Source organism: Excalfactoria chinensis, chromosome 5, assembly GCF_039878825.1.
Source record: "Excalfactoria chinensis isolate bCotChi1 chromosome 5, bCotChi1.hap2, whole genome shotgun sequence".
Taxonomy (NCBI): Eukaryota; Metazoa; Chordata; class Aves; order Galliformes; family Phasianidae; genus Excalfactoria; species Excalfactoria chinensis.
Window position 1 is genome coordinate 39001052 of NC_092829.1, and position 24146 is coordinate 39025197.

Here is a 24146-nt window from a genome sequence, read left to right on the forward strand (position 1 = left end):
ACTTATTTTACATAGTAGTAAGAAGGAGGGAGGTCGAGTCTCCTTATTGGTTGTTTAGTTTTTTTAATGGCTGAGTTATTGGTAACAGAACACAGGTATCTGTCTATGCCTTTTGAAAACTGTGTCTGTTTAAATGATTAATTCCTGGAGTATTTCTAAGTAAAATGTCATGTTTTCCAAAATGGGGATTGTGTAATTTCTTCACTGCTTTTAATTAAAGAATAAAGGTTCAATTTATTTATTTATTAAATGGATAATTTTTCATTCTATGAATAGTTTTTCATTATAGCCCAGGTTAGTAATGAGTTTAGAGAAATGGAACTTATTTGGGAAGGGGATGATGTAGAGAGGAAAAAAAATCTCCATTAAAATTGTGCCCCAAGTGCAAAGTTCTGATCAAATGGTTTCAAATTTAGGATCTGGATATGAGGCCTTTGAGTCCTTCCAGGTGCAGGAGTCAGAGTGAAAGCTGGAACCTGAATTCCACATCCTTTTCTTTGCACTTACTGATGTGCCAAGTTATCTCAGCAATTCCAGCCTGATTTGTCTCAATAGTAGTTACAGAAAAGCATACCCAACTTGACAACTGATGGGCTTTGAGAAACCATTTAGCAGATGCTGTGAAAATTTTATGAAGTGTTGGAAGTAATTTAATGAATCAATTTAGATTTAGTCTTGCACTCTGGAAAACAGTAAAACAAAGATATATCACAGAACACTGCATCTATTTGCCTTTGCTTCTCTCTACAGTGAAGTCAGTAACCTTATTATCTGTATGTGTTCTGGCAGCATGAAGGTTTGTTAATAAGGCATTTGACAAATACACGATTACTTCCTTCCACTGAAAACCCTGCTCTTATAGTAGGAATGGCAAAGAGAAAGTGAAAGAGAATATTGAATGAATAACCCATTTATTTTTTTGGCACATATCAGTCATGAAGTTCTGTTAACACAGTAATTTATGTGAAGAAAATTTTAGCCAGGTCTGATGTCTGTAACAAACTTCATAGTATGGAATATTTCCTTGCTTGCAGTTTTGGTATGTTTTCACATTAAATTTTCTTGCTCCACTACAAGGAAGTATAAGATATATTATAAAGCTTATATAAAGAAATACATTATAAAGCATTACAGTTGACAATAACTTGGTTAAACTTACCCTTCCACTGTTTTTAATGCAAAATAATTTTCTTGCATAAAAAATCAATTTATACTTGATGTGAGGGGATAATTCATTGAACCAGGGATATATTACTTCAAGACACTGATATCAAACCCATGTTCACATTTAGTACACTTTTTTCCTCTTGTTAGCTTTTTCCTATGCTCCTTTTGTGGTCAATTAGAGTTTATTAATGCTAAATAAATAATTAAGAAGGGATAATTGACTTACTTGTGCACAGTAATAATGTAATGATGCTTTTTTTCCTAGAAAATATCATTGTTCTGTCTTAATGCACTGCAGAACATAAAGCCTGTATGAATCAAGGGTAACCTCATTTGTGCCAGAGATTCACTGTCAGTGACCCAAAGTCCATTGTCACTAGATGAAGAAGAACAAATGGAATCGATGCTTCATCCTACTCACTAAGAGAGGGGTGAGAAATCACTTTTTCAGCCTTTCTGTTTGTCAATATTTGTAACATTCTCTCCTGCCCTCTAAAAGTCACCTGGCTCTATCCTCAGTGCAGTGCCTTTCCTTTCATCTGCTTCCTTCTGGAGATGATTGACATCTGTGTGGTGGTACTCTTGTCAGCACATCTTGAGCATCTGAGATTATTAGAGCTGCTGTGAACAGCAGCTAGGTGAAAAGTCCTCACTAATGAATTACTTCCAAGGAATGAACAATCTACAGGACTCTCACCCTTCTCATCTATACTTTTACCAGGAAATCAGTCTGTGGCTTCTTCCTTATCTCATTCAGCATTTTTAGGAACCCTCTGGAACTCTTGTCTTTTTAGGATCCAGTTGCTTTGTATTTTAGAATTTAATGAGACTGTTCCAGCTCAGGCATTCTTTTCTCTTTGGCTATTGTCCCTCATTCAGAAGTCCCACTCTGATAGTAAAAAATAATCATAATAATCACTCATTTCCTTTCTCCTTTTGCCATGTAGCCTTCAGAACTCCTCTCAGGATTGCTTTGTAAATCTTAGTTTTTCACTGCTTATCATAAGTGTTGTGGTAGTACCTGTACACTGCAGCCAAGATCCGAATGCTAGGCACAACTTTCAAGTATTAAAGCAAGGAAATGTTTCATCCTCTATAAGCTCTGCAGTGGAGAGCCAGTCTGGCAAATGTGGAAGAAGGTGACAGAAATGGTTGGGGTGTTAGTAGAAAAGCAAAGAGTGGAACCCAACTTTTGCAATTTCTATTCAACCAGCTTATCCAGGTCACTCTGTTCTTCTGATTGTTGTTGGAGGGTGACACAGGCTTTAAGTAAGTTAAAAAAACCACAAATCTGGCCTTGTACAGAAAATGGGGTGCAGATATCTCATTCTTTTGCTTGGCTCAGTGGTCTCTCTCTGACAAGTGGGCAGCACATGTAAGCAGAAAGAGGATGGGCAGAGTAGAGTAGGCAAGGGGGAAAGAAGTCAGAATCTGAAACACATTTAAAAAACAAAAGTGGAACAGGGTCTTTTAGCATTATGCCAGAGCCTAAAACAATCTATTTTTGGGGGAGGAGGCAATGTGTACAGAAGGAAAGTATGCCATGTCAACTCCTGTGCTTACATGTGCAGTTGTTGGTTATATTGTAGCCTAGCCTTGAGCAGTAAGCTGGGTCCTTGTGGGAAGGCTCATGCAGAAATTCTAGATTTGCTAAATAACTTCTTAAGAGGAAATTTGACAGTCTAAGATGCCAGTATATACTGTCTGTTATGTGTTCTCCAATGAGATTTCTGAGAAAAGCCATTTAATATATATATGGATTAGATGGATTCAATAAACTGAGATTAAAAGGGAAAAAGGTAAGGAATGTTTATTTCATACGCATAACTAGTAAGTATTAGGTACAAAAATGTGGGAAAAGTACCCTGACTAAATGAAGATGCAATTATAGGTACCAACAGGAACAGTAACCATCTAGCTTCAATTGTCAGAGGAATAGAAAGCAAAGAAGCATATCTGGGAAAGGGAAAACACAACTCAATCCATTAAAAGTGGGAGAAGAACTTTGTAGGTGCTGAAGTAGCTAGCAAGATTTTGTATTGTCTCCAAGAGGAAAGCAGAAGGAAATGGTGTTTATCTCTAGTGAACATGGGAGGTTAGGACAAGAGGCAACTGGAATGAAAAAGAGGAGAAATTCAGGAAAGGAGCTCTAAGAGAGTAGCTAAAAATTTGAGATTAAAAAGGAAACAGGTGAATGTGAACCTGCTGAAAATGGAATGTACTGAATAACCTCTTGATCTGTCATGAGGTAACTTTGTTTTCCTGTTTTCCCTCATAAAAAATAAATAAATCAGTGGAGATTGCACAATAATTTAGTGGTAAATACAGCAAGACATAACTGTCAGGCAAAGGGTGAAACGGGAAGGGACAGTCAAAAGGGTTGTTTTTGAAAGAAGATAATTAAAAGCAGACTTCAGCTATTTCTCTCTGTACTTGTTTTTATTAAAATGTTTCATTTTGTGAGTGGCACAACTCGCTATGACTTAAATTTTGGAGTATTGCTAACAAGATAATCTTGAGGCAATGAGTAATAGGGGAAAAGAAAAGTCTAGTTGAAATCTCAAGGTTTTGTGTTTAGGGACTCAACAAGAAGGTCTGCAATGATTTGTAGCTCATTCAGTGCAGAGGAAAAAAATGGCCTGTATATACTAGCTCATAATGTGATGACTGTGATGGCATGTAACAGTAAGATTAGGCCAAGGCTGTGAGAAAAAGATATTTCTAGTAGAAATGTGGATGTACTAATTCCACTATGCAAGTTTGTTTGAGGCTTGATTTGATATCAAACATGATATCAGATATCTAAGAAATGGGTTTTGCAGCAGCCACCAGAATATTTGGAGCACGGGGAGTAAAGAGGAGAAGAGCAGTAAAAGCAACCCAAAGAGTTTTGCTTGATAATTTTGTTTTTTATTATAAATCAGAAGCTGAGAAGAATGCATTCTCTTTCTAAAAATGTTTTAAAAGATTAATTCTTACGTAACGTGGAACTTGAAAACAAATGGCAATGAAACAACTATTAAGAAATTTAGATGAGAAATAAGATGTTACCAACAGAGCACTGAGGTTCTAGTCTAGCACTTATGAGCCCATAATGAACTATTTTGAGTTCATTTTTAAGCAATTTTTGAACACATTATCTGGTGCTATCAGATGAGTGCATTTGGTGACTTAAGGTTTAATTTTAATTTCTCTGCTCCATGGAAGCATGCTTAAATGTTGGATTCCTTTGTTATAAAAATAAATAAATAAATAAAGCTTTCTTTGAATGAGAAGGTTTAATTAAGGCATTTCTAACAACTTATTCCATTATTTGTGACACTGATGCTAGTTTTTATCTTTTTTCAGTTCTCTGCTGAAGGGTTAATGTCCTAATGCAGTTCTCGGATAGCCTGCTGTTGTTTTTTTTAGTTAGAGTTGCTGTGAAAAGATCTGACTGTGTGTCCCCAAATTACTGTCCTGAATGATACTGATCTCATAAGCCCCTGTAAAATGATTGTTGCTTTCTTCATTAAGTAAAACAGGCTTTATTTAATCAGTAGGGTTAGGACCTTAAGTGAGTAAATGGCAAAAGGTGAAAAGCTAATGGTGATGCTCATAATGCATGTCATAATTCCTTCGAAAAAGCCGTACTGTTTGTTATTAAGCTACAAATTAAGGCAGACTTGGAGAAAAAATAAATGTTCAGTGAGGTGCTGGCCCTTTTTTCCTGAACTCTCATGTTAGTCTCCAAATTAGTCCTTTCTTGCAATTGCATCTGAGCATTTCTGTGATCTTTGACCCTAGATTATTTCCTGTGTTGTTTCTCTCCTTCATTTTTCAATTTCTCTATCCCTGCTGGGTGTTTAGAAATGTTTCCTTTTAGGCCATGTCGTTCTTAAAAAGTAGTGAGGAACACTGCCCTCTGTGATGACAAGTTTAGATTGAGCATTAGGGAACCATGAACTAGGATGAGCAACCTGAACATACTTTCTGCTGCTTTTGGCCTTGTTGACATTTCTCCCTTCATTCATTCCCCTTTTCAGGAACCTCTGAGCCATTTATGGGAGCTAGAACTCTGGTATTTGGACAATAAGTAGCAATTTAAATCTATGCTGACAACAATGTCCCTTTGAGATCATCAGCACACTTCAGTCACCTGATCAGACTTAATGTCCCAAACCAAGATGTAGGCATGTTTTGAGTACAGCCATCTTGTGATATTCCATCAGGTTATGCTGTTCTGTGTTTATTGGGCTACATACAGTCCAAAGTCATGGACTCAGGTATTTCATACAAGGTGAAGACCCCTCAGCTCTGGTATCACATTTCTTCTGGAAAAATATAACGTATGATTTTTCAAGGCAGAGTGTTATATGTACAAGAATGAAAGTGCCAGAATCTTGCCACATCAGTACTGCCTCTTCCATGCAGTAAGAGAATAGCTCCTTATTTCAGGAGCTTGCCTCAAGATAGAAGGGATAACTATTTCATCCAGCTCATCAAAGAGCAATTTGCTTGTGAATGAAGGGAATCTGTTTAAGGCAGGACAAGTAATCGAGTAGCATGCTGAACAAAAGACACAGATCTTGGTCAGATGAATGTTTTATTAATTTAATGCTGTGAGATAGCCAGAATTATACATATTTTGTAAATATTAAAAATTGAGACAAGCTGATCCAAGAATGACATCAGAAATCATTGCAAATATCGATGATATTGCAGATGGAAATTCAACAGTTATCTGTTTAGTTGGCAATCATTGTGATAACACTGGCATTACTGTTTGTTCAGCTTTGTCTGCAAGCAAGGCAAATAGGGCCTTATGCTATCATTAATTTGCTGTTAGCAGAGTTTATTTAGCATTTCTATCCATATTCCGCTAGGAAATGTTTTTCTCTTTTATGGTTGTCTTTACACTCTGTGAACTCAGTGACTTATGTGCTTCTGGAGATATCTGCTGTCTTAACAATGAAATGTACCAGGCACGAAGTGAAAATCCACAAAACTAGGCTGAACTAGTTCTTTTGTCTTCTGCCTATCTCTTCAGATGACAGAGGCTGGAAAGGACCTGGCCCTACTTAAGAAAATTAATATCTGTGAAGTTTAACCTAAATTTTACATAAGCTAATTGCCAAACTGAATTGGTCTGTGATTTTATATTATGTCTTATGTTCCACAATATGCCAGTAATTCTGGGACAGTATAATATTTTTCAGACATTTTTAGGGGGACAACTTACAGTGAGGATTTCTCAGAAAAGCATAAAGATCTGAGAAGAACACTGGTGTAGCACTTAATGCTAAATGATTTATGTGGCCTTTTAATTAGGTGCAATGAAGCTATAGTTAATTTACATACTGTACCTTATCTATTAGAAATGTTTACTGTTGTTTAGTGCTTTTACTTTCTTTAGAGACATTTCCCCTCTATTAGTAAATGCACACAATTTCACAGAATGCAGCAGACTGACTACAGTTCTAAGATTCAAAGTCTTGTCTGCATTAGATCTCCCTGCAGAAACAGGATGGGTGCCTAACGAGATTCAAACTCTTTGTGTTTTTAACACATTTTCTCTGTAGTAGTGCTGACTTGATGGAAGGGCAGGTGGCTTCAGTAATTGCATTCTGCCCAGTTCAGTGGCACTGAAGTTTCAGCAAGTGGTAAGGGGGTCACTGCTGGTTTCTAGCCAGGTGAAGATGATCATGGATATTAGTTACCAAAAAAAAAGTAGCAATATTTTGGTGTCATCGATCAATTGCCACCACGATTAAAAAACACAACCCGTGTTTTACATATGTTCTTTAAGTAATTATGGTTTTGTTACCGATATTTCTGCTTATTGACATCTTGCTTCTTGAAATTAGTGGTAATAATTCCATTACTTCTGCTGCATCTCTTTGTAGTTTAAAGCTACTCCTAAATTAAACAAGCATTGAAAAGTGGAAGGGTGATCAGTGCTGACTAATGTTCCTGTTTTCTAGGATAAGCTTTGAAGTACTTGGTTGGCTACAGTGTATACAGTTTCCTTGTGCTCTTCTGCTTTGAGGGCTGTGGTTCATATTACCTTTTTAAATAACTTTATTTGGAAGAATTAATGTAATGATGGTTGAAGTGTTGACATTAAAATTCAGGCTTTAATATAACCTGTTAGTTTTTTTGAAGACTTGGAATTACTTTGCTTTTCATTAATGTTAGCTGAAGGCTTAATTCATAGAAATGGCTTGGGCTATAAGGGGCCCAAGTTCCATCATCAAGTTCCAACCTCTCAGCCACAGGCAGGGCTACAAACCTCCAGATCAGGGACTAGACCAGGTTGTCCAGGGTCCCGTCCAATCTGGCTGTGAACACCGCCTGTGAGGAGCTTCCACAACCTTTCTGAGCAGCCTGTTAAATATTAAATTCTTCTGCCTGTGAATTTGGGTTGCTGATATACTAGCAAAAAAAGTGAAATCTAGAAGAAAAGTGAACACTGTCCAAATAATTGGACTAATCCTTTAACTTGCCACATCAACTATAATGCTAAATATTCACAGACCCCAATTACTCCGAGTGATCTTCAAAGTAAGTGTGTTCACTTAAAAATCAGCTACCCTACAGGTATTCTGTATCACTTAACTGTCTCCCTAAATATGTTAAATTTTTGCTAAAATTAGCACAAGTGTATCACAGATCCACAAGGCTCTTACAAGCAATTAATAGTGTTAAGTGACTTGAGTATAAATAAGAGCCTTCTCTAAGGCTCTTCACTAAATCCTTCCACTGATAGTTGAGTTCTGCTGTCTATTATATTAATGTAGAAACTGGCCCTGGGAATATTGGGTACCTATGAATAATTTTGAATAGATGCATTAGAAAAAAATTAGAGATGAGTTATGTTCAAAGAGGGGGCTAAATCCATTCAAGAAGTTGTTTGTTGCCAATTAATTACCTGCAGCTAATTAGAATAATAAATTTGAGCAGAGTTGTAAGTCTTGGCAATAACTTTCACTGTAGACTTATCTGGAAGCTGCATTAATGCTATCATTAGGATCTGTGATAAATCTGTCATAATAGGTGAAAATGGATAAAAAGACTAAGAAGCCTCAAGAAAACATAATTCTACGCAGCAGAAGTCTTTACACTTTATAAATGTGATGGCCCCTGGGAATATTCACATGAATTGATTAGCTCAGCCTTCCACATACAAAGCACAAAACTTCTGTACTTATTGAAATTCAGCATAAAAAATGGAGGCATAATTCTTTTTTATGATAACACTTGCAATTTAAAAAAGTATGTGTTTCTGCCAGTAAAACTATGGTAAAGAGGTCCAAGCTGGAAGCTGTAAATATTATCTAGTTATTATTTCTTTACTCTTGTGCTTCTGTATTTGTATCACACCAATGTGAGACAGAGAGAGGACTGCCCTGTAAGGGGTTTCTGGGTCTGTCTTAAGGATCGTGTGATTCATGAGCATACTACTTATTACTTAAAGAAAGAAGTGCTGGTAACTCTGAAAACAACATATGTATTAGAAATGTAAGATGATAATGATTTTCCCATGAGTCCTTCTCAATGATGAAATTGACCATCAAAGCATTATATAGCGTGGAAATATCTGTGTGGAACGAGGTTGAAACATCTGTTGAAACATACTTCCAACATGCTTTGCTCTAAGTTGGTTTCAGTCAGATGACTTTGTCAGAATACAATCTTTAAACAGACGTTTGACAGGCACACTAGAATTCAGGGTATTCAAATCACTAGTTACTGAAATTCAATTGAATGATCTTGAAAACTTCATTTGTTTTACAGCCTTAATTAAAATAGGATGACATCAAATAAATGCTTTCTTTTGAACTTTTATTTTGTACTGAATTACTTCTATTTTTACATGAAATACTGCTTTTTTTTGGTGCGCAGTATCATAAATTGCTGTCTTGTCAGTATGCCAAGGCATACTAAATTAAAAAAAATTAAACTAGTGGAGAGCTAACTTTATACACGAAGGTCTCTGCCAGTTAACCACCTAATGGTTTTTAATGAAACAGAACTGAGCAAAATCACACCATTAAGGTCCCTTGAACCAATAATGCTCAGTGTATTTGTTAACTGCCTGAAAATAGTTATTATAGCAGGATAACAGCACTTTCGGATGATGTGAAACTGATCAGGTTCGTTCAAATTAACTGCAGCCACACAATCACTGAAGTACCTGTCAATACTGAGTCGCTAAAAAAGTAAGATATCTGATTCAATTAATTGTTAATGAACATAGTAGGAAATGTGAGGAGGAGTCAGAAACTGAAGAACCATCTTACACCATAGGGCAACTAACTCTAAACTATATTATCACTTTTATTTTCATTCTGAAATAGTCATGCTTTGTGGAAGATAAACATGAAATAGTTCCTTTCAAAGCACTTACGTAAAGAAAAGTAATTTGGGGAATTCTTGGAAAATGGAGATGTACAGGAAATACAATCCAAATATGTAATTATATGATGCACGTGAATTTTGGATGTTGTATGCTGTTCCTGCATCTCATCTTGGAAGGCCAGAGTATAACTAGAATTGTTTTTAGGAAAAGTGGGGAAGGGTAAGCAGATGATCAGAGGTGAGAGATCACTTCTGTACGCTGACAGATTGGTTAAGCACAGTTTTGATGTATTGAAAATGAGCTAAATCAAAGAAAATCAGTCACAGCGAATAAACTAGTGAGTGTACAAAGAGGGTTTCTGTGAAGCTCTCCAATTTCTCTTATCATACAAGAACTGCTGAGCTTGTATTAATATCTCAAGGCAGCAAGTTTAAAATAATCAATAAGAAATAGTTGTTCATACAAACCACAATCAAAGCATAAGCTGTTGTCACTAGATGTTGTAAAGGCCAAAAGTTTAACTGAGTTCCAAAAGGGATTAATGGCTACTTTTGTTTCATGAATTGTGAAAACTTTCTGCACAGACATGTATTTTGGCTTAGGAAGTTCATAAACCACTAATTGCCAGAAGATGGGAAGGAGGGGTTGCTTGGCTCCTGCATTACCTCTTGCAATTGTTCCTTAAGCATCTGCTAATGGCTGTGTTGAGAGCAGGATAATGGGCTAGACAGGTTTTTAATCTGTCCCATTATGTGGTGTTTTTATTGTGTAGGTGTGGTAATTTATTTATTTTTTCAGTAATGGGTGACAAGATGGAAATTTTCAACTTGTTTTGAGACATCATTAAATGCTGTCTGGAATATGGTTTTTAAAAGTTAATAAGGAATGATTCTACTTGGCTTTCCTTCTTTTAATATGCAAAAGATAATCTGCAAATTCATGGGTTGAACGTTCAGAAGATTTTGTCTAAGTATGTGGAGAAGTGAATGAAAGCGAACAACTCCTATTTCACTTGACAGATCATGAGATTAGTTTAAAGCATAATGTATGAGAAATGTTGATGTAGTGAACAAAGAGAATTTTCAGTAGTCCTTTGGTCTCAAAGAAGGCAAATGGTATTATTTCAGCCAGTGGAGTTAAAGGATGTTAAATTTCAGATGACAAAAATTTTTATGTTACACAACTGTACTTTGGTCAATTACTTTAGTGGGAACTGAGACAAATGAGAATTTCTTTAAAATCATTTCTGTACAATTTTATAAACCTTTTTTCTTTTTGAAGTGAAGTTTTCTATTTGAGAATAAAGGAAACATTGAGTTATTTCTTTTTTAAGCCAACTAGCCTTATATTTGAGTTTTTCTCTCCATGTGAATGTATAATATAAGAGTTAATTTGTACTTACTAAACAGAGATTTAATCAATTATCATAGTGCACTTTGGAAATGAAAAATACATTACTCTGTCAAATGAGTTTATCCTTTACTGCACACAAACTGTGCATGTCATTATAAATCATGATCTCAAACTTCTGGAGTTGTTATTTTTGTCTATTAGGAAACCTTGTTTCACATCCAAGAAGGCAATAAGGAGACTACATATAGTGAGAAGAAAGTGAGCCACAATCAATCATAAAATACAATTACACAGTGCTCAGTGCTGAGTAAAGAACTTAAATAGCAGCAGCTTGTGATGTTTAAAATTAAAAGAAGTTTCACTGTATTTGGTGAAAAGGGAAATTGGATCAATGAAACTGATCCCTTGTATCTTGTCTGCTGTTGATTTATGTAAAATTATATCTGAGGTTAGCCTCCTGCATACATGTTTATAGCCAAAATTTGGTAATTTGTGCAGCACCTCAGTGGTCTGAAAGGGGATCTTCTGAATCCAACTGGTTCTGAGCTCAAGAATTGAAAGGACCTTCCCCATTATCGTCTAATAATTGGCTAATGCAATTTCAGAGTCAGCTCTAACAGGAAGGCTTTTATGTAACAGCTCAGGACATTGGACTGGATGATCTTAGAAGTCTTTTCCAACCTTGGTGATTCTATGTGTTAAAAGCTGTGCCTCTGTCAGAGGGTGCAAGGGCTCAAAATGCAGGCTAATTGCCCCTGTGCCCTTACTGATCAAGGAGTTACTTACAGCCTCACTTGTTTACAGTATGGTTACTGTTGTGCAAAAATGTGCTCTGGAAGTCAGATACACATATTTTACAGACAACAGTGAGAAAAATGAGAGAAGGTAAAGTTCTCATCTGAAAGAAGAATACAGCTGAAGTTTATGGAGATTATAATGTGTGAGAAATTGATATTGCTGACAGTACCATTAGTTGTCTTGGTTTGGCTGTCCCAGAGTCAATGTAAGGGCTTCAGAGAGATATTGCAAGGTAGAACTTGTCCTGTGCAGAGAATGATGGGTGAAGTGTATAAAAAAACTTAAAGTGTTGTCCTATAAAGAGCAACCAAGCACATAACTTTGTTACTTCACCATATCAAACACTACATTTGCCAAGGACTGCAGGACTGTTTTCCTCCTAAAATTCTGTTTAGTCATCCCCAATCTCTGCTGATTTTTGTAGTATGCTATGTAGTGTGAAAGTGATCAGAAACCCAAAGCTTGTCACTGAAATAGAAGGGAAAGTGTGGTTTTGCCAATGAATTCCAACTTGGTAGTTATATCTAACAGCATTTTATTGCTGATGGTTACACCAAGACCTCTTTGCCTCACCTTGTTCTTCCTTCTTTCTCTGTCTCCTAGCATGCATTTAATTCAGGTGGACTCTGTTCAGCGGTGGATGGAAGACTTGAAGTTGATGACAGACTGTGAATGCATGTGCATTCTCCAGTCCAAGCCGATCAGCGCTGAGAAGGATGACCAAAATGAACTTATCCTTTCCTCACAGTATAGCACAAGTGATAACTTACAGCTGCTATTAAAAAGAGCTTGGATAATAAGCACAGAGCTGACCAGGATTGCTCAAAAGTTGGAAAAGAGTAGATGGCAAAGAGTCCACAGCATGACAGTAAGAGTCAATTGCCACGTACGTTCCATGATAAATGAATATAATGCATTTACCAGGAGTTTGTCAGAAGAAATGAATGAGGTAAGAATGCTTCATCTGATGTCTTTTCTCTTTTGTTTTTTGGTAATAGCTGCAACTTTGCATAATCTTGTTTTGTCTTTTTTTCTTTATATAATTTCTTTTTAGTTGTAAAAAACATTTTCGATTCAATATAGATCCTTTTTATCCTAGGCTTGATTGTCAAAGGTGGTCATGCTGACAAGTTAGGTTGTAAAAAATTTAGTTTTTGTTGCCCACTGGGCTGAAATATTTCAATGCACCATCTGTGAGCTTCTTTGCATTTAGGACCTAGTTGTTTTTATTAACCTTATTTTTATCTCTACTTCTTTTATTTAGAAGAGAAGGGAAAAAAAGGGGGTCTTATATGACATAATAGTTCTGGAGGGTTCACCTGATTAACATGGGCAAACATTATCTGTATTTTAAAAAGCAAACATACATGGATACTAAAAACCACTTTCTCTTTCTATCCCTCCAGCTGGAAAAACTCTTAATAGACAAGTGTTCAGAATTTACAGCATTTACAGAAAGGTAATTAAAATTTTTTGATTGAAATATTTATTTTGCTGGTTTATTATGTTGTAGATGTTGTGATGAAAAGTGCAAATCCACTGCCATTCCCAAATATTTGAACTAGGCCCCTGCAGCTCTGAAAGGCCTTCTGAATGTTAGCCCCGTGGATGAAGTGAATTGCTTTTATCTAAACTGTATCTTAATGAAAGATGGGATCTGCTGCTGCACAAAGCCTGGCATAGAAATGGAAGATGATTTTTCATAGCTTTTAGGTATCAAGGGAGAAAGTCTGATTCTAATGGTATACGTGACAAAACTCCCACAGAGTTTTCTGGAGCCAAGATTTCAGCTTCTCTGGATAATTTTCATATTGTTTCTTAACAGATGTCATAGTTGGTGTTCCTCTCAGTATCCACATATTAGAAAACTAAACCCAAATAAATAGGTACTCTTTTAATTGCATGTGTATGTTTAATTAGTTCTGTACACTCTAGAATGCTGAGAATATAAAATAAGAATTTCTATATAATCATTCTTATTATATTTACCCTACCTTATGTACATTTTTCTGTTTCTTCCATTGCATTTCAATTGGTCTTTTTCTACTTACTTTAAACACCATGCCAGTCATTCTTCTCAGGGAATCATCGGGGAAAAGACAGCAGGTAATGATCAGGAAGGAATACCCCTTGAGCACTACTGCTTTTTGCCAAAGTTGCACAACTCAAGCTTTACTTGTATATTCTACTATGGGACATCCTGATTTAATAAGATCCTGTAGTGACTCTCTCCCTCTTTTTCTGTTTGACAAAAAGTTGTTAGGTGAAAGACAGGTAGTACTGAAAAGGGAACCTACTATGTAGGTGGAAACACTGATCAACAAAACCATATCTTCAATTACAGCATCTTTCTGAGGTGAAATAATTTTTAACAACTTAAAATAATGCGTTTCTGTGCAGCAGTACCCATTATTTCATTTGAATTATTCATCTGTAGAATGTTATACATCTTTATCTTGTTTCGTCAGTTGCACCAAGTATCACTGGTTACAGAATGGTTACACCAACTCTGTAAAGCTGCTTTGTGTAATCATTCTTGACAGAGGGCCTTATTTTACTTTTGAGTATGTTGCTTAAATGATCTTTATTCGTTTGAACACATTCAGATTGTTCTCTTGTCCTGCTTTTATTAAACTATGACAAAGAAAAGAAATGAAAATATTGAGAGCACTTCTTAGTATATATCTCTGTGTTTCACAACCAGAGCTGCAGATGAAATGCAGGCATCCCTGAGTAACTGTAACTATAAGCATAAGGGGAAAATAGAGTTCAGCTGGTACAAACACGACATCTGCATCAAAATTAGGCCTGTAGTATATGAAGTAGATTGTGATCCCCAAAGTATTCATTAATGTCTACTGTTGTTCTTTGGTGTTATGCTTACTATGTGCAGACAAAGCTTTGATATTGTGGTGTAGATCTCACCTGTGGCAATCAGGTTTATAAACAACTGGAGTCTATTGCATCTTGTTTTCCTTCATTGCTTCTCTCTTTTGTTTTAGGTGCATACAAATAGAGGATGAACAGATGCTGAGGTCTATGAAATCTTGTATTAATGAAACGCTCACTACCGTTGCTCAGTATTTTGGACAGTTGATAGAGCTGGTTTTAACACATGAGGCACAGGTTAGTCTGCAGTATAAAATAGCATTTGTGAAGATGTTTGTCATTAAATCTTGAAGGAGAATGTTGATTAAGAGGAGGATGATAATATCTGTTTTCAGCAAATTGATGATCAGCCATTCAAATATCTTGCAGAGAGGTCTAAATGTGTTTTTTCACCAAATTTTTTTCCTAAGCAAAATGATCTTGTGTATTACAGTGTAAATTACCACTCCTGATACATATCTTTTCAGTATAAGGAAGTCAATCACTGGATAATGTCCTCTTAACAAGACCATTGTACATATTTTCTCTCCCTGTACAGGCACTGCTTTGGTTTAGAAACTTCAAAGTTTCTCCTGCTCTCAACAGTTCCTATTGAAAGCTAAAACTTATAGAAGACATAAATATATAATATTACAGCACACATTTTAACTAGAGCATATCTTACACTGTGGGAAGTAGTGATTAAAATAACAACATGTGTACAGGCTGTGTGTGACTATTGGGATTCTTTTATCAAGGATTTTTATCAAGAAAATAATCCCTTGCATGGGGTTATCATAACCATTACTGGTTTTGGAATACTTCCTTCCGCCATAGTATGAAGACTCATATGAGCAAAGCTTCTCTGTGTGTGCACAGAACATTCCAGAAATACTGCTGTATCACTGTAGGCATGATGTGTAATTTCCAGTGATGATTAAAAGCAGATAAAACACAGAGTAATCTGGGATTATAGATGCATTGCACTTCTTCCATTAGACCATTCTTGAGGTAATAACATGCAAGTGTAAGCAATCCATCTTTCGCTAGTTTCTTTCTTGAGATCTCATTAAGTATCCCTTTGCACACTTTAATCTTGCTCAAAAAACAAAACAAAACCCAACAAATGTAAATATGCCTAATTAATTTGTCCATATTTTAGAAGTGATGTTTTATTGATTTTTTTTTTTTTTTATCCAATCAGGAGAATGAGAAGCTTGATGAAGAAGTAATGGTTAAACAGTATTTACTACTGTGCTAAAACAAAATACCAAATGGTTTTGGTTAAATTCTATTGTACCTCGATGCTTTAAGTTAGCAAAAGTTGAAGTATGCTCTGTAGTAGCTAGAAAGTATCCAGAATATATTTTTAGAATTTTAGTCAAGCTAACAACCTACTTACTAATGCACTTTGGTTAGAATTTATAAGAACAACATGAAAGGTGGTGTGTGAACTTTACTGCATAAATAACTGCATATTGCAAATTCAGTGAGTAGGCAGTCATTATTTTGATGCTTGTTCTCTTTAATATGAGAAGAAGTCCTCTATATTGTCTCTGGACACTTTGATATTTACTGACATGTTAAATTCTAGTCTCTATATGTTTTAAGAAAGTGGGACTAATTACTCTGAAATATCCCACAAACATTTGCATTGCCAATGACTTGGAGGAGAGGTTGCTAATAAAAACAAGCAAACTAATAGTTCTCAGAACCAACTAGCCAGGTTGTGCACCCATTTCTGCCCTACAACCACATTGTGGGTAGTTTGTCCTGGAGCAGACAAAGAGTCTGCAGGAGAGGCCATGACAGTTGGTTACCAAGGAGCTTTCTTTTCAAATTGGCATCGGGATTTATTGATGAAAAAGATTAATATTAAAGTGGGGAATGATTAGGGGAGACATTAACAGTGGGAGGATGCAACCTTTCAAAGGGAAGATAACTGAATTTTTTGCCAGTAACACTGTAAAATATAATAAGGGATATTTCTTTCAGAGCTGTATTAAATACATAAACACTTGCCTTCCTCCTTCTAATAAATACAATCAGTTCTTCCTCTTGTGATTGTATGAACTTTCAAAGAATAAAATTAAGCTTTGTACTTTCTAACAGCTGTGTTTCTGTGCAACTGCAATGGTACACATGAAAAAGCAAGATAACTACTTACAAATATAAAAATATTTAACCAATTTAATATATTTGAGAAACAAACTATATTTCTCAAATATTTCCTGTTATTAGTATCACCTTTCAGTTTTATGCATAAACTCATAATAATGATGATCCTAGAGAAATAGGAAGTTATATTAGAAAAGGTGCAGCAATGTTATAAATGAATAATGCAGAATATTTACACCACCCTGTGATACAGTTTCTGCATGGAGACAGTTTCCTTCTTAAGTTCATAGTTCAATTCTAGGTCAAATACGAGAATAGTTTACTAAATAATTTCAGAACTCTTTTTTTAACGTGTTTTCAAACACATTTCTCTTTTCTATTTGTGCTTATTTTTATATGTTGCTATTCTTAATATAACATTTGAATAGATATAACTGTGTTATAATATTACTGTTTTGACTTTTGCTCTTGTTTCTTTTTTCCTTTGTCTCAGTGAGAAGGAAAATTATCATACAGATTTAATGGATGTGACTTCCCACTCTGTCATTCTAAATACTATAGTCATGTTTATCATTGGAAGTAACTGTTTTTAATTACCTTATGTCACACAGAACCTGCTGAGACAAATAGAATCGTCTGATAGTGTGTACATCACTGAATCAGCAATTAATAGCTTATTCGGCCTCACCCAGGAAGGTACTCATCTGTGCCGTATCATAGCTAAGGTAAGGGGATAACTATATGGATTAATTCAAAGTAAAATTGGTAATCTGCATGGGTTATTTTACTCTGTACCCTAGTGGTGGTAAGTTTTGAAAGGTACAGTAGTACAACATGAAATTGCGCATTTCAGGAGATGCAATCTATGTTGAAGAATGCTAGAAACTTATTCTAAGGAACTTTTTCCTTTTGTTGCTTTCGAAATAAATTGAAGGTGTGAAAGAGGAAAGGTAGCAGACAAGACTCATGTCAGTTGTTTCTTCATGATGTAGCTATTTCACAGCATCAGTTTCAATTTGTGTCCATTTTAAAAAATTTCTTTCAGCCAGTTATTGCTATATAAGACCCTGACTATTTTGTCTTGACAACATCCTCTTAACTGGAAAGCTGCTGTTATTTTGTTCTGTCTATGGTCCTTTTATCAATAATCTCATCCTCAGTGTACATAGGGGGAAATATATGTTCCCAAACTTCTTAAGTTTCTGTTTGCAGAGTGAATGTGCCAACCTCTTGTTCTTCTCAGAGATGAAGTTAAATAGCACTATCTAATTAGTTTTATTTCTGTCTATATTTATTGATGTTTGCACCGTAAAAGGTACCACTGAAGGCTCTGAATGAAGCAGGCTCAAATGTGTAGTGTATTCTGGCAACAGCATGAGGGGTTTAATTTTTTCTGAATTGGTATTTGAGCTCCACTCAGTGGTATCCAAAACAATTTTAAAATGCTGATTACTGAGGAAGTGCAGAACTAACAAATTGAGGAAAATTGTCTTGTGCTTTGTATCATTGTAAGAATTCCACAGGCAGTTCCACTTAGCAGAAGTGAAGTCTGACCTTCAATAAAATCACTAAATTAATTTATTACTAATACTACATGGATGTGTCACAGGATGCACTAAATGATTTCCAAGTGAGGAAATGCGTGCCCTTATGCAAAGAACCCTAAGTGGTGCTTGGTTGCCAAACTACAATGGTGATTGTATCACTTGTCATGCACATCTGTTTCCTCTATGCACTGAAATGTCATTGTCCAGACTCACCTTCATCCTTTATCTTCAGTTACCTGCACCACTGAGCATGGTGGCGGAGGAAATATGATTGCCTAGAATCTGGTATTCCTTCATTTGAATGGGTTGCTATGACAGGGAAAGTGCAAGGCAATTTAAAAAATAAAAAATAAAAAAATACATTAATCTGGCACTGCACCAGCTCATTACAAGTGCAAGAATGGATAGATTTTGCAAAGATCTTAAAACTTCTCATAGACACAGAAGTTCCCTTGAGTGTGCTCTTGTTGAAAAAACTAGACAGGGAAGTGGAATAATTCAGAGAACTATGTGAAACGTTGTGCTTAGTGTTTTTTGTCTGCTATCAAAATCTAAGTCTTCGAAAGGCAAGAATCTACTACAAAGCCACCTACAATTTTATACCATCTGAAAATTGTTTTGAGTGTTACAGTTAAAGTAAAAATGAGTTCTTTTTTCTTTTTTAATTTTTAGAAATCCAACTGTTATATTCTGTAAAAGTCATGTTTCTGTTTTACCCATTGCTGCTCAGTGCTCATCAAAGCATAAAGGCTAAGATCTCTAAAATAAATCTGTAGCAGTAAACACAAGATAAGAAATGGAGAAACCCTAAAAATAAATAATAGTAGTGATCATAATGATCCTTGAATTTTGAGCTAACAGAGAAATAAAGACTGTGCTGTAGGTTTTGAACTAGAGGTCATGTTCATCTGCAGTCAATGTGGAAGGTGCCAGAATGGAAACTCCACCAGTGAGCTTAAAAGCAAAAAGAGAAAATGAGGACAGGAAGAGCCAGGTGCAGAATCTATTGCAGAAATCTGTTTTAGTCAGACTTTTGTCAGTGGATCAGCTTCTTACCTTTGGATCTGAATGTTGCTAAAATCCTCTTCCTCTGTCATATCTCATGACATGTACTTAAACATAAGATATGACTTAATTATATCATTGTCTGAGGCTGCATCCACTGCAGGAGTGTATTCACAAAATCTATTTCATAATATTGTCTATTAGATTTTGATCTTTGAATCTTTCTTATTAAAATGCACAAATTAGTATCTTGGTTGTTAAACCTCTACCATCATATTCAAGATCACAAGGAGCTTTTAAAAAATGGAAGTTAAATGCTTTGAGTGAATTTGAGCAACTGTCACAAACTCTAGCATTGCTTAAGTAGTCTGTCTCTGAATTGATTCAGCTTTGTGGCAAGCAGAAGAATCCATATCAACCAGTTCCAGAGTTAATATAAATACATAGTGGGACATCAAGTAACACAGAAAATGTTTTAAAAGAAATCCATGTCACTGATCAATTAGGATGTAATACTATCTATACTGGGTTGAATGCTATAGTAATAGTTTCCTAAAATGAGAGAGGCAAAACTCAAGACAACTTTCTCTGGAGATTCTGAGCCTGAATGAGATGTGCAGCATCTCACTTCCTCTCAGAAAAGTACATCTTGGTCTTATCTTCTTTGTAAACTAGTTCAATTTCTAGCAATTATTTACTACAGAGATTTCTTCAGAGATCGTCATTCAAGCTAATTATAAATGTTGTCTTCCATCATGAGGAAACGACCTGATGGAATTTGCTGCACTTCAAATAATTTGAGGCCAAACCTGCAAAACACTGCTCATTAAGGGTGTATGCCTTCTCTCCCTGCACTTCACTGAGCTCCTTCATCACGTACTTGTGACTGTATTTCAGCTGATTTTGTTATCTAGTGTTAGCCCTTCTGAACATTATATCAGGGAATTATCTGGGAAATTGAATTCCTGCTAATCCAGTACAGGAGAGAAGCAGATCATCAAGCATTAAAGAAAGCTGCCCTATCATTGCAGAGAGTATGTGAAGCCTGTCCTAAATGCAACTTGAATTACAGCAGGAGCAGTGCTTCTTGTGGTGTTCTTTTGGTTCCAGTTATCAACCAGAAGTCTGCAGAAAATAAACAGAAAGGTGAAAGCGTGGTTAGATATATCTGGAGTTTTAGGAAAGGTGTGCAGCTAGCTGATTTCCAAAGCAAGAGAAATTTTGTGCTGCTAGGATTCTTTGAATAAGTACAAATAAGTATAAAGTACATGAATAAATGTTACCAGTTTTTACTTAGCCCTGTGAGATGGAGCAGCTCAGTTATCATGTCATCATCAGAGAGAGACTCAGAAATAGGTGAACTACCTCTAGATGATGCTGAGATGCCAGTAAAACTTTGGGTGCCCGAGTGCTTTTGACAAGCCATAGAATCAGGCTCACTGTTTCCTACTCACTCTATATTTCACTTACGTCTCTCTAGATTCATTACTTATGGTCAACGTTTTACAACTTGGTAATAGTATGTGGTGCACATAATAAACAATTTGGATCTTCTCCCAACAAACAGTGATAAATCACTTCCTGTCCCTCAGAGACAAGAGCAAGGCACCCATTTGTCAGAAAGAAAGCTTGAAGCCAATGTGCAATTGTCATTATTGTCATTCACAAAGTTCTGCTTATTATAATCAAATTAGAGAATGACATTTTTCTGATCTCACAGAACTCTGAGTATATAGTGACAATAGAACCAAAGAAATCCCAGTTACCTCAGATCTGGGGACAGCACTGTACTCACTCATTTCTATGCTTATTAATAGATACTTCAATTATTACAAGGGGGAATACCAATATCCTTTTATGGATGGAAGAATCACTGTAAGAATTTTTCCCGTTAGTGTTCTGCCTTTCACTTTAAAGGCTCTGAAATGTCTTTGTGCAGTAAGCTGAATATAGCTACCCTAGATATAAAATAGCTCAAAGATATACATGCACTTCTTAAAATTTCACAAATAAATTCTACTCTTAAGAAAACTTATAAAGCCTTCTCTTCTCATTGATTTCATTGAAATGGCACAAATGTCTGTAAAGATAATATAAAAAAAATTGAATCCTTAAATTATATTGCAATGTTAATTTTGTCTAATTCTAATTTAATTTTAAGTTAGTAACTATTTTTTGCTAGGCTGAATGAGCATATTATCTTACTCTATTCTTCTCTGCTAAATTCTAGCAGAACTAGTACAAAAATGTGGAAAAATTCTGAATTGTATTCTGGAGGTTTTTTGTCAGAACAACCTGTTGAGATCTCAAATGGTATAACTGGCTGAAGAAAAGATGATGTTGAGTAAATCTAAAAGATCTTTTTTTATAGAAGCAACTTAAGTAGGCTTAGTCTGAACAATCTGTATTAAACCTGGTCCATGATTCCAATTAATTTTAACTCATACCTGTAGTATCAGTACTTTAGACCAAGGTTTTTCATTTGTGAATAATGTCTTAAACGCTTTCTTCATTGTGTGGCTACTTTTAAATGGAAAAAAAAAAAAAAAAAGATAAAGCTTCCATAGTCTACCTGGTAATCATAACATTTAGAGACAACACAATCCAACAAAAATCCTGCAGTGCATATATCGTTTGTATCTGAGTCTTTCCATTTATTATGTGACCTTTCCTAGTATTTATGTCTTTGCACTGTGTAGGAAATGAAGGACAGCTACTGTAGGCATTTATATATACTCAATTATTTTTCATTATATCTGAAGAAAAATGTGTAGGAATGCAAATTTTATGTGCTGGGAGAGGAATGTATGGATTGTGTCACTGTAGAACTTGTCAACTTTGACATTTTCAATAGCTCTTCAACCTGGGACCTTCTCTTTCATATTTTATTAATGTAAAAATATGGTATGGATATCAGAAACAGAGGAATGTGAAACATTTGCTAACAAATCTGTTTTTAACTAATAGCATGTGGTTGAACTATCAATTAAATATCACCCCAGTTGCAGCCTATTGATGATTCTTTCTCATTTTCATTTGGATGTCAAGGTAATAATTGGTAAAAGTCAGTTGCTTAAGCACACCTCCTACTGATGCTATATTACTTTTTCATCCCTTACCATATAAGCATTAATCAACTTGAGTTCTCTGTACAAGTTTAACATCTTTGTTGTTGTTTTCATGATAGCTAACTTGGATACATTAATAAAGGACTCTGCCCTTCCCTCTGTCACAATCTCAATTATGTTGTAGAGAAATGTTTAGTGCTTTTTTACTGATTTCTGCTTTTCATCTGCAGGAAGGAGGTGTTGTTGCTCTCTTTAAGATCTGTCGCCAGGATTATTTCAGGCGCCTTTATCCCCAGACACTGAGAACATTGGCATCCATTTGTTGTGTAGAGGAAGGGATGCACCAGCTGGAAAAGGTAGGCATTTTGGTGCTTTTTATTGATTGCATCATAAAAAGAGAAATCCTGTGTTTAATCTCTTCTAGAAACTGATAATTTTATGGCATTTGATACTGTGGTCTGTTCAATGCTTCCTTTTTCTGTGTTGGACGCATCTTCTATCTTTACAAAAGTGGTTGTAACAAAAAAACATCCTATTAGTTATTTACACAAGTAAGCTTCCTAAATAGGGATTATGTTCATAAAGCAACCAAATACATTAGTGACTACGTCAAAAAAAAAAAAAACAAACAAACAAACAAAAAAAAAGATAATTTCTGGACTCTTTAAAGTGCATATTTAAAAACTCTAATACTTCAAATAACTTTTAGGATATAGAAAGCTTTAAACCGCTTTAAATCTTTTTCCTGACACTCAGGTAGGGCATCTACTTGAGGTAACTTGTGAGAGTTGTAATTGCTCAGAAAGAAGTGCAACAGATATAGCAGACAACCAGTAAAACGTGTCTGCTAATCAGCAACAAGTTTTTTAAAAGCCAATTTTGACTAAGATGGAAAACATCAAAACATTATGCGTATCAACTGTTTAGGCTTCATTCCTTTTTCACCCTTGCTATGTACTGCTGTTTTGGAAAATGAACACTTCTCCTAGTCACTAAATCATGATCTCATCCTTTTGTATTTCATAAAACAGTCATCTTCCAGAGCTGAATAATGGCCTCTTCAAGTTAATGATAAATGATTTCACTGCCACTTTACATTGACGTATCTTGTAATTTACTGCCACAGAATTCAAGCAAACTGTGACAGAACATCTGCAGCTAAAATCAAGTCTCTGAGCTTACAGTAAATGAAGATGTCTTTTTTTTTTTTTTTTTTTTTTTTTTTTTTTTTTGTCGCAATGCTAGTTCAGACTGACACCAAAATCAGTCTAAAAAGATCTTTCATTACACCCATAAGAACAGCAGAATTAGTAAAGTTAGAGATGGAAAGGACTGATTAAACTCGCCTGGTCCAGTAGCACTTAATAGATTTTTAATAGAAATTCTTAACACTGATTTCAGTAGTTCATTTTAATCTGGGCCTTCAACTCTCCAACTCACAACTTGGTGAAAATGAAAGGCTAGACATTAATTCTACTTTTCTGAACAGGAGAAAGTTTGTAACTGAACTGTTTGAATAATCACTTTGTCAACTTTTTTGCCTAAAATTATGTCACTGAGGATCTATGTGTTACGTAGGTCCTGTACATTTTTGGATTTCTCAGGAGGAGAATAGGATATTTCATCAAAGCAAGCGAAGATCTTTTCCCTGAAAGAGGTTAATGTCTCTCTATGAGTACCTCTGGAGGCTGAACATGAAAGGCATTTTTGTATGACAGTGCTATGTCATGCATAAATATATTTCAGCTGGTGATGGCCCAGCTTTGTGGTTGTAGAGAAGAAGGGAGAGGAGATTTTACCACCATGTATTCTTTTACATCTATTTGAAGGCAGAACAATGTTCTCATCACATGGAAGGTGCACTAGATCAGAAGACCAATA

The 24146-nt window shown here is 35.5% G+C and overlaps 1 protein-coding gene across 2 annotated transcripts in view; it reads left to right on the plus strand.

The window, feature by feature from the left end:
- INSC (INSC spindle orientation adaptor protein) overlaps positions 1-24146 on the plus strand; it is a 115616-nt gene that overhangs the window by 51119 nt on the left and 40351 nt on the right. For both annotated transcript variants that reach the window (XM_072338347.1, XM_072338348.1), the window contains 5 exons: positions 12263-12608; positions 13066-13118; positions 14662-14785; positions 17257-17370; positions 22496-22621. In XM_072338347.1, the coding sequence (XP_072194448.1) occupies positions 12263-12608; positions 13066-13118; positions 14662-14785; positions 17257-17370; positions 22496-22621 (763 nt within the window). The remainder of the gene's footprint in view (positions 1-12262; positions 12609-13065; positions 13119-14661; positions 14786-17256; positions 17371-22495; positions 22622-24146) is intronic.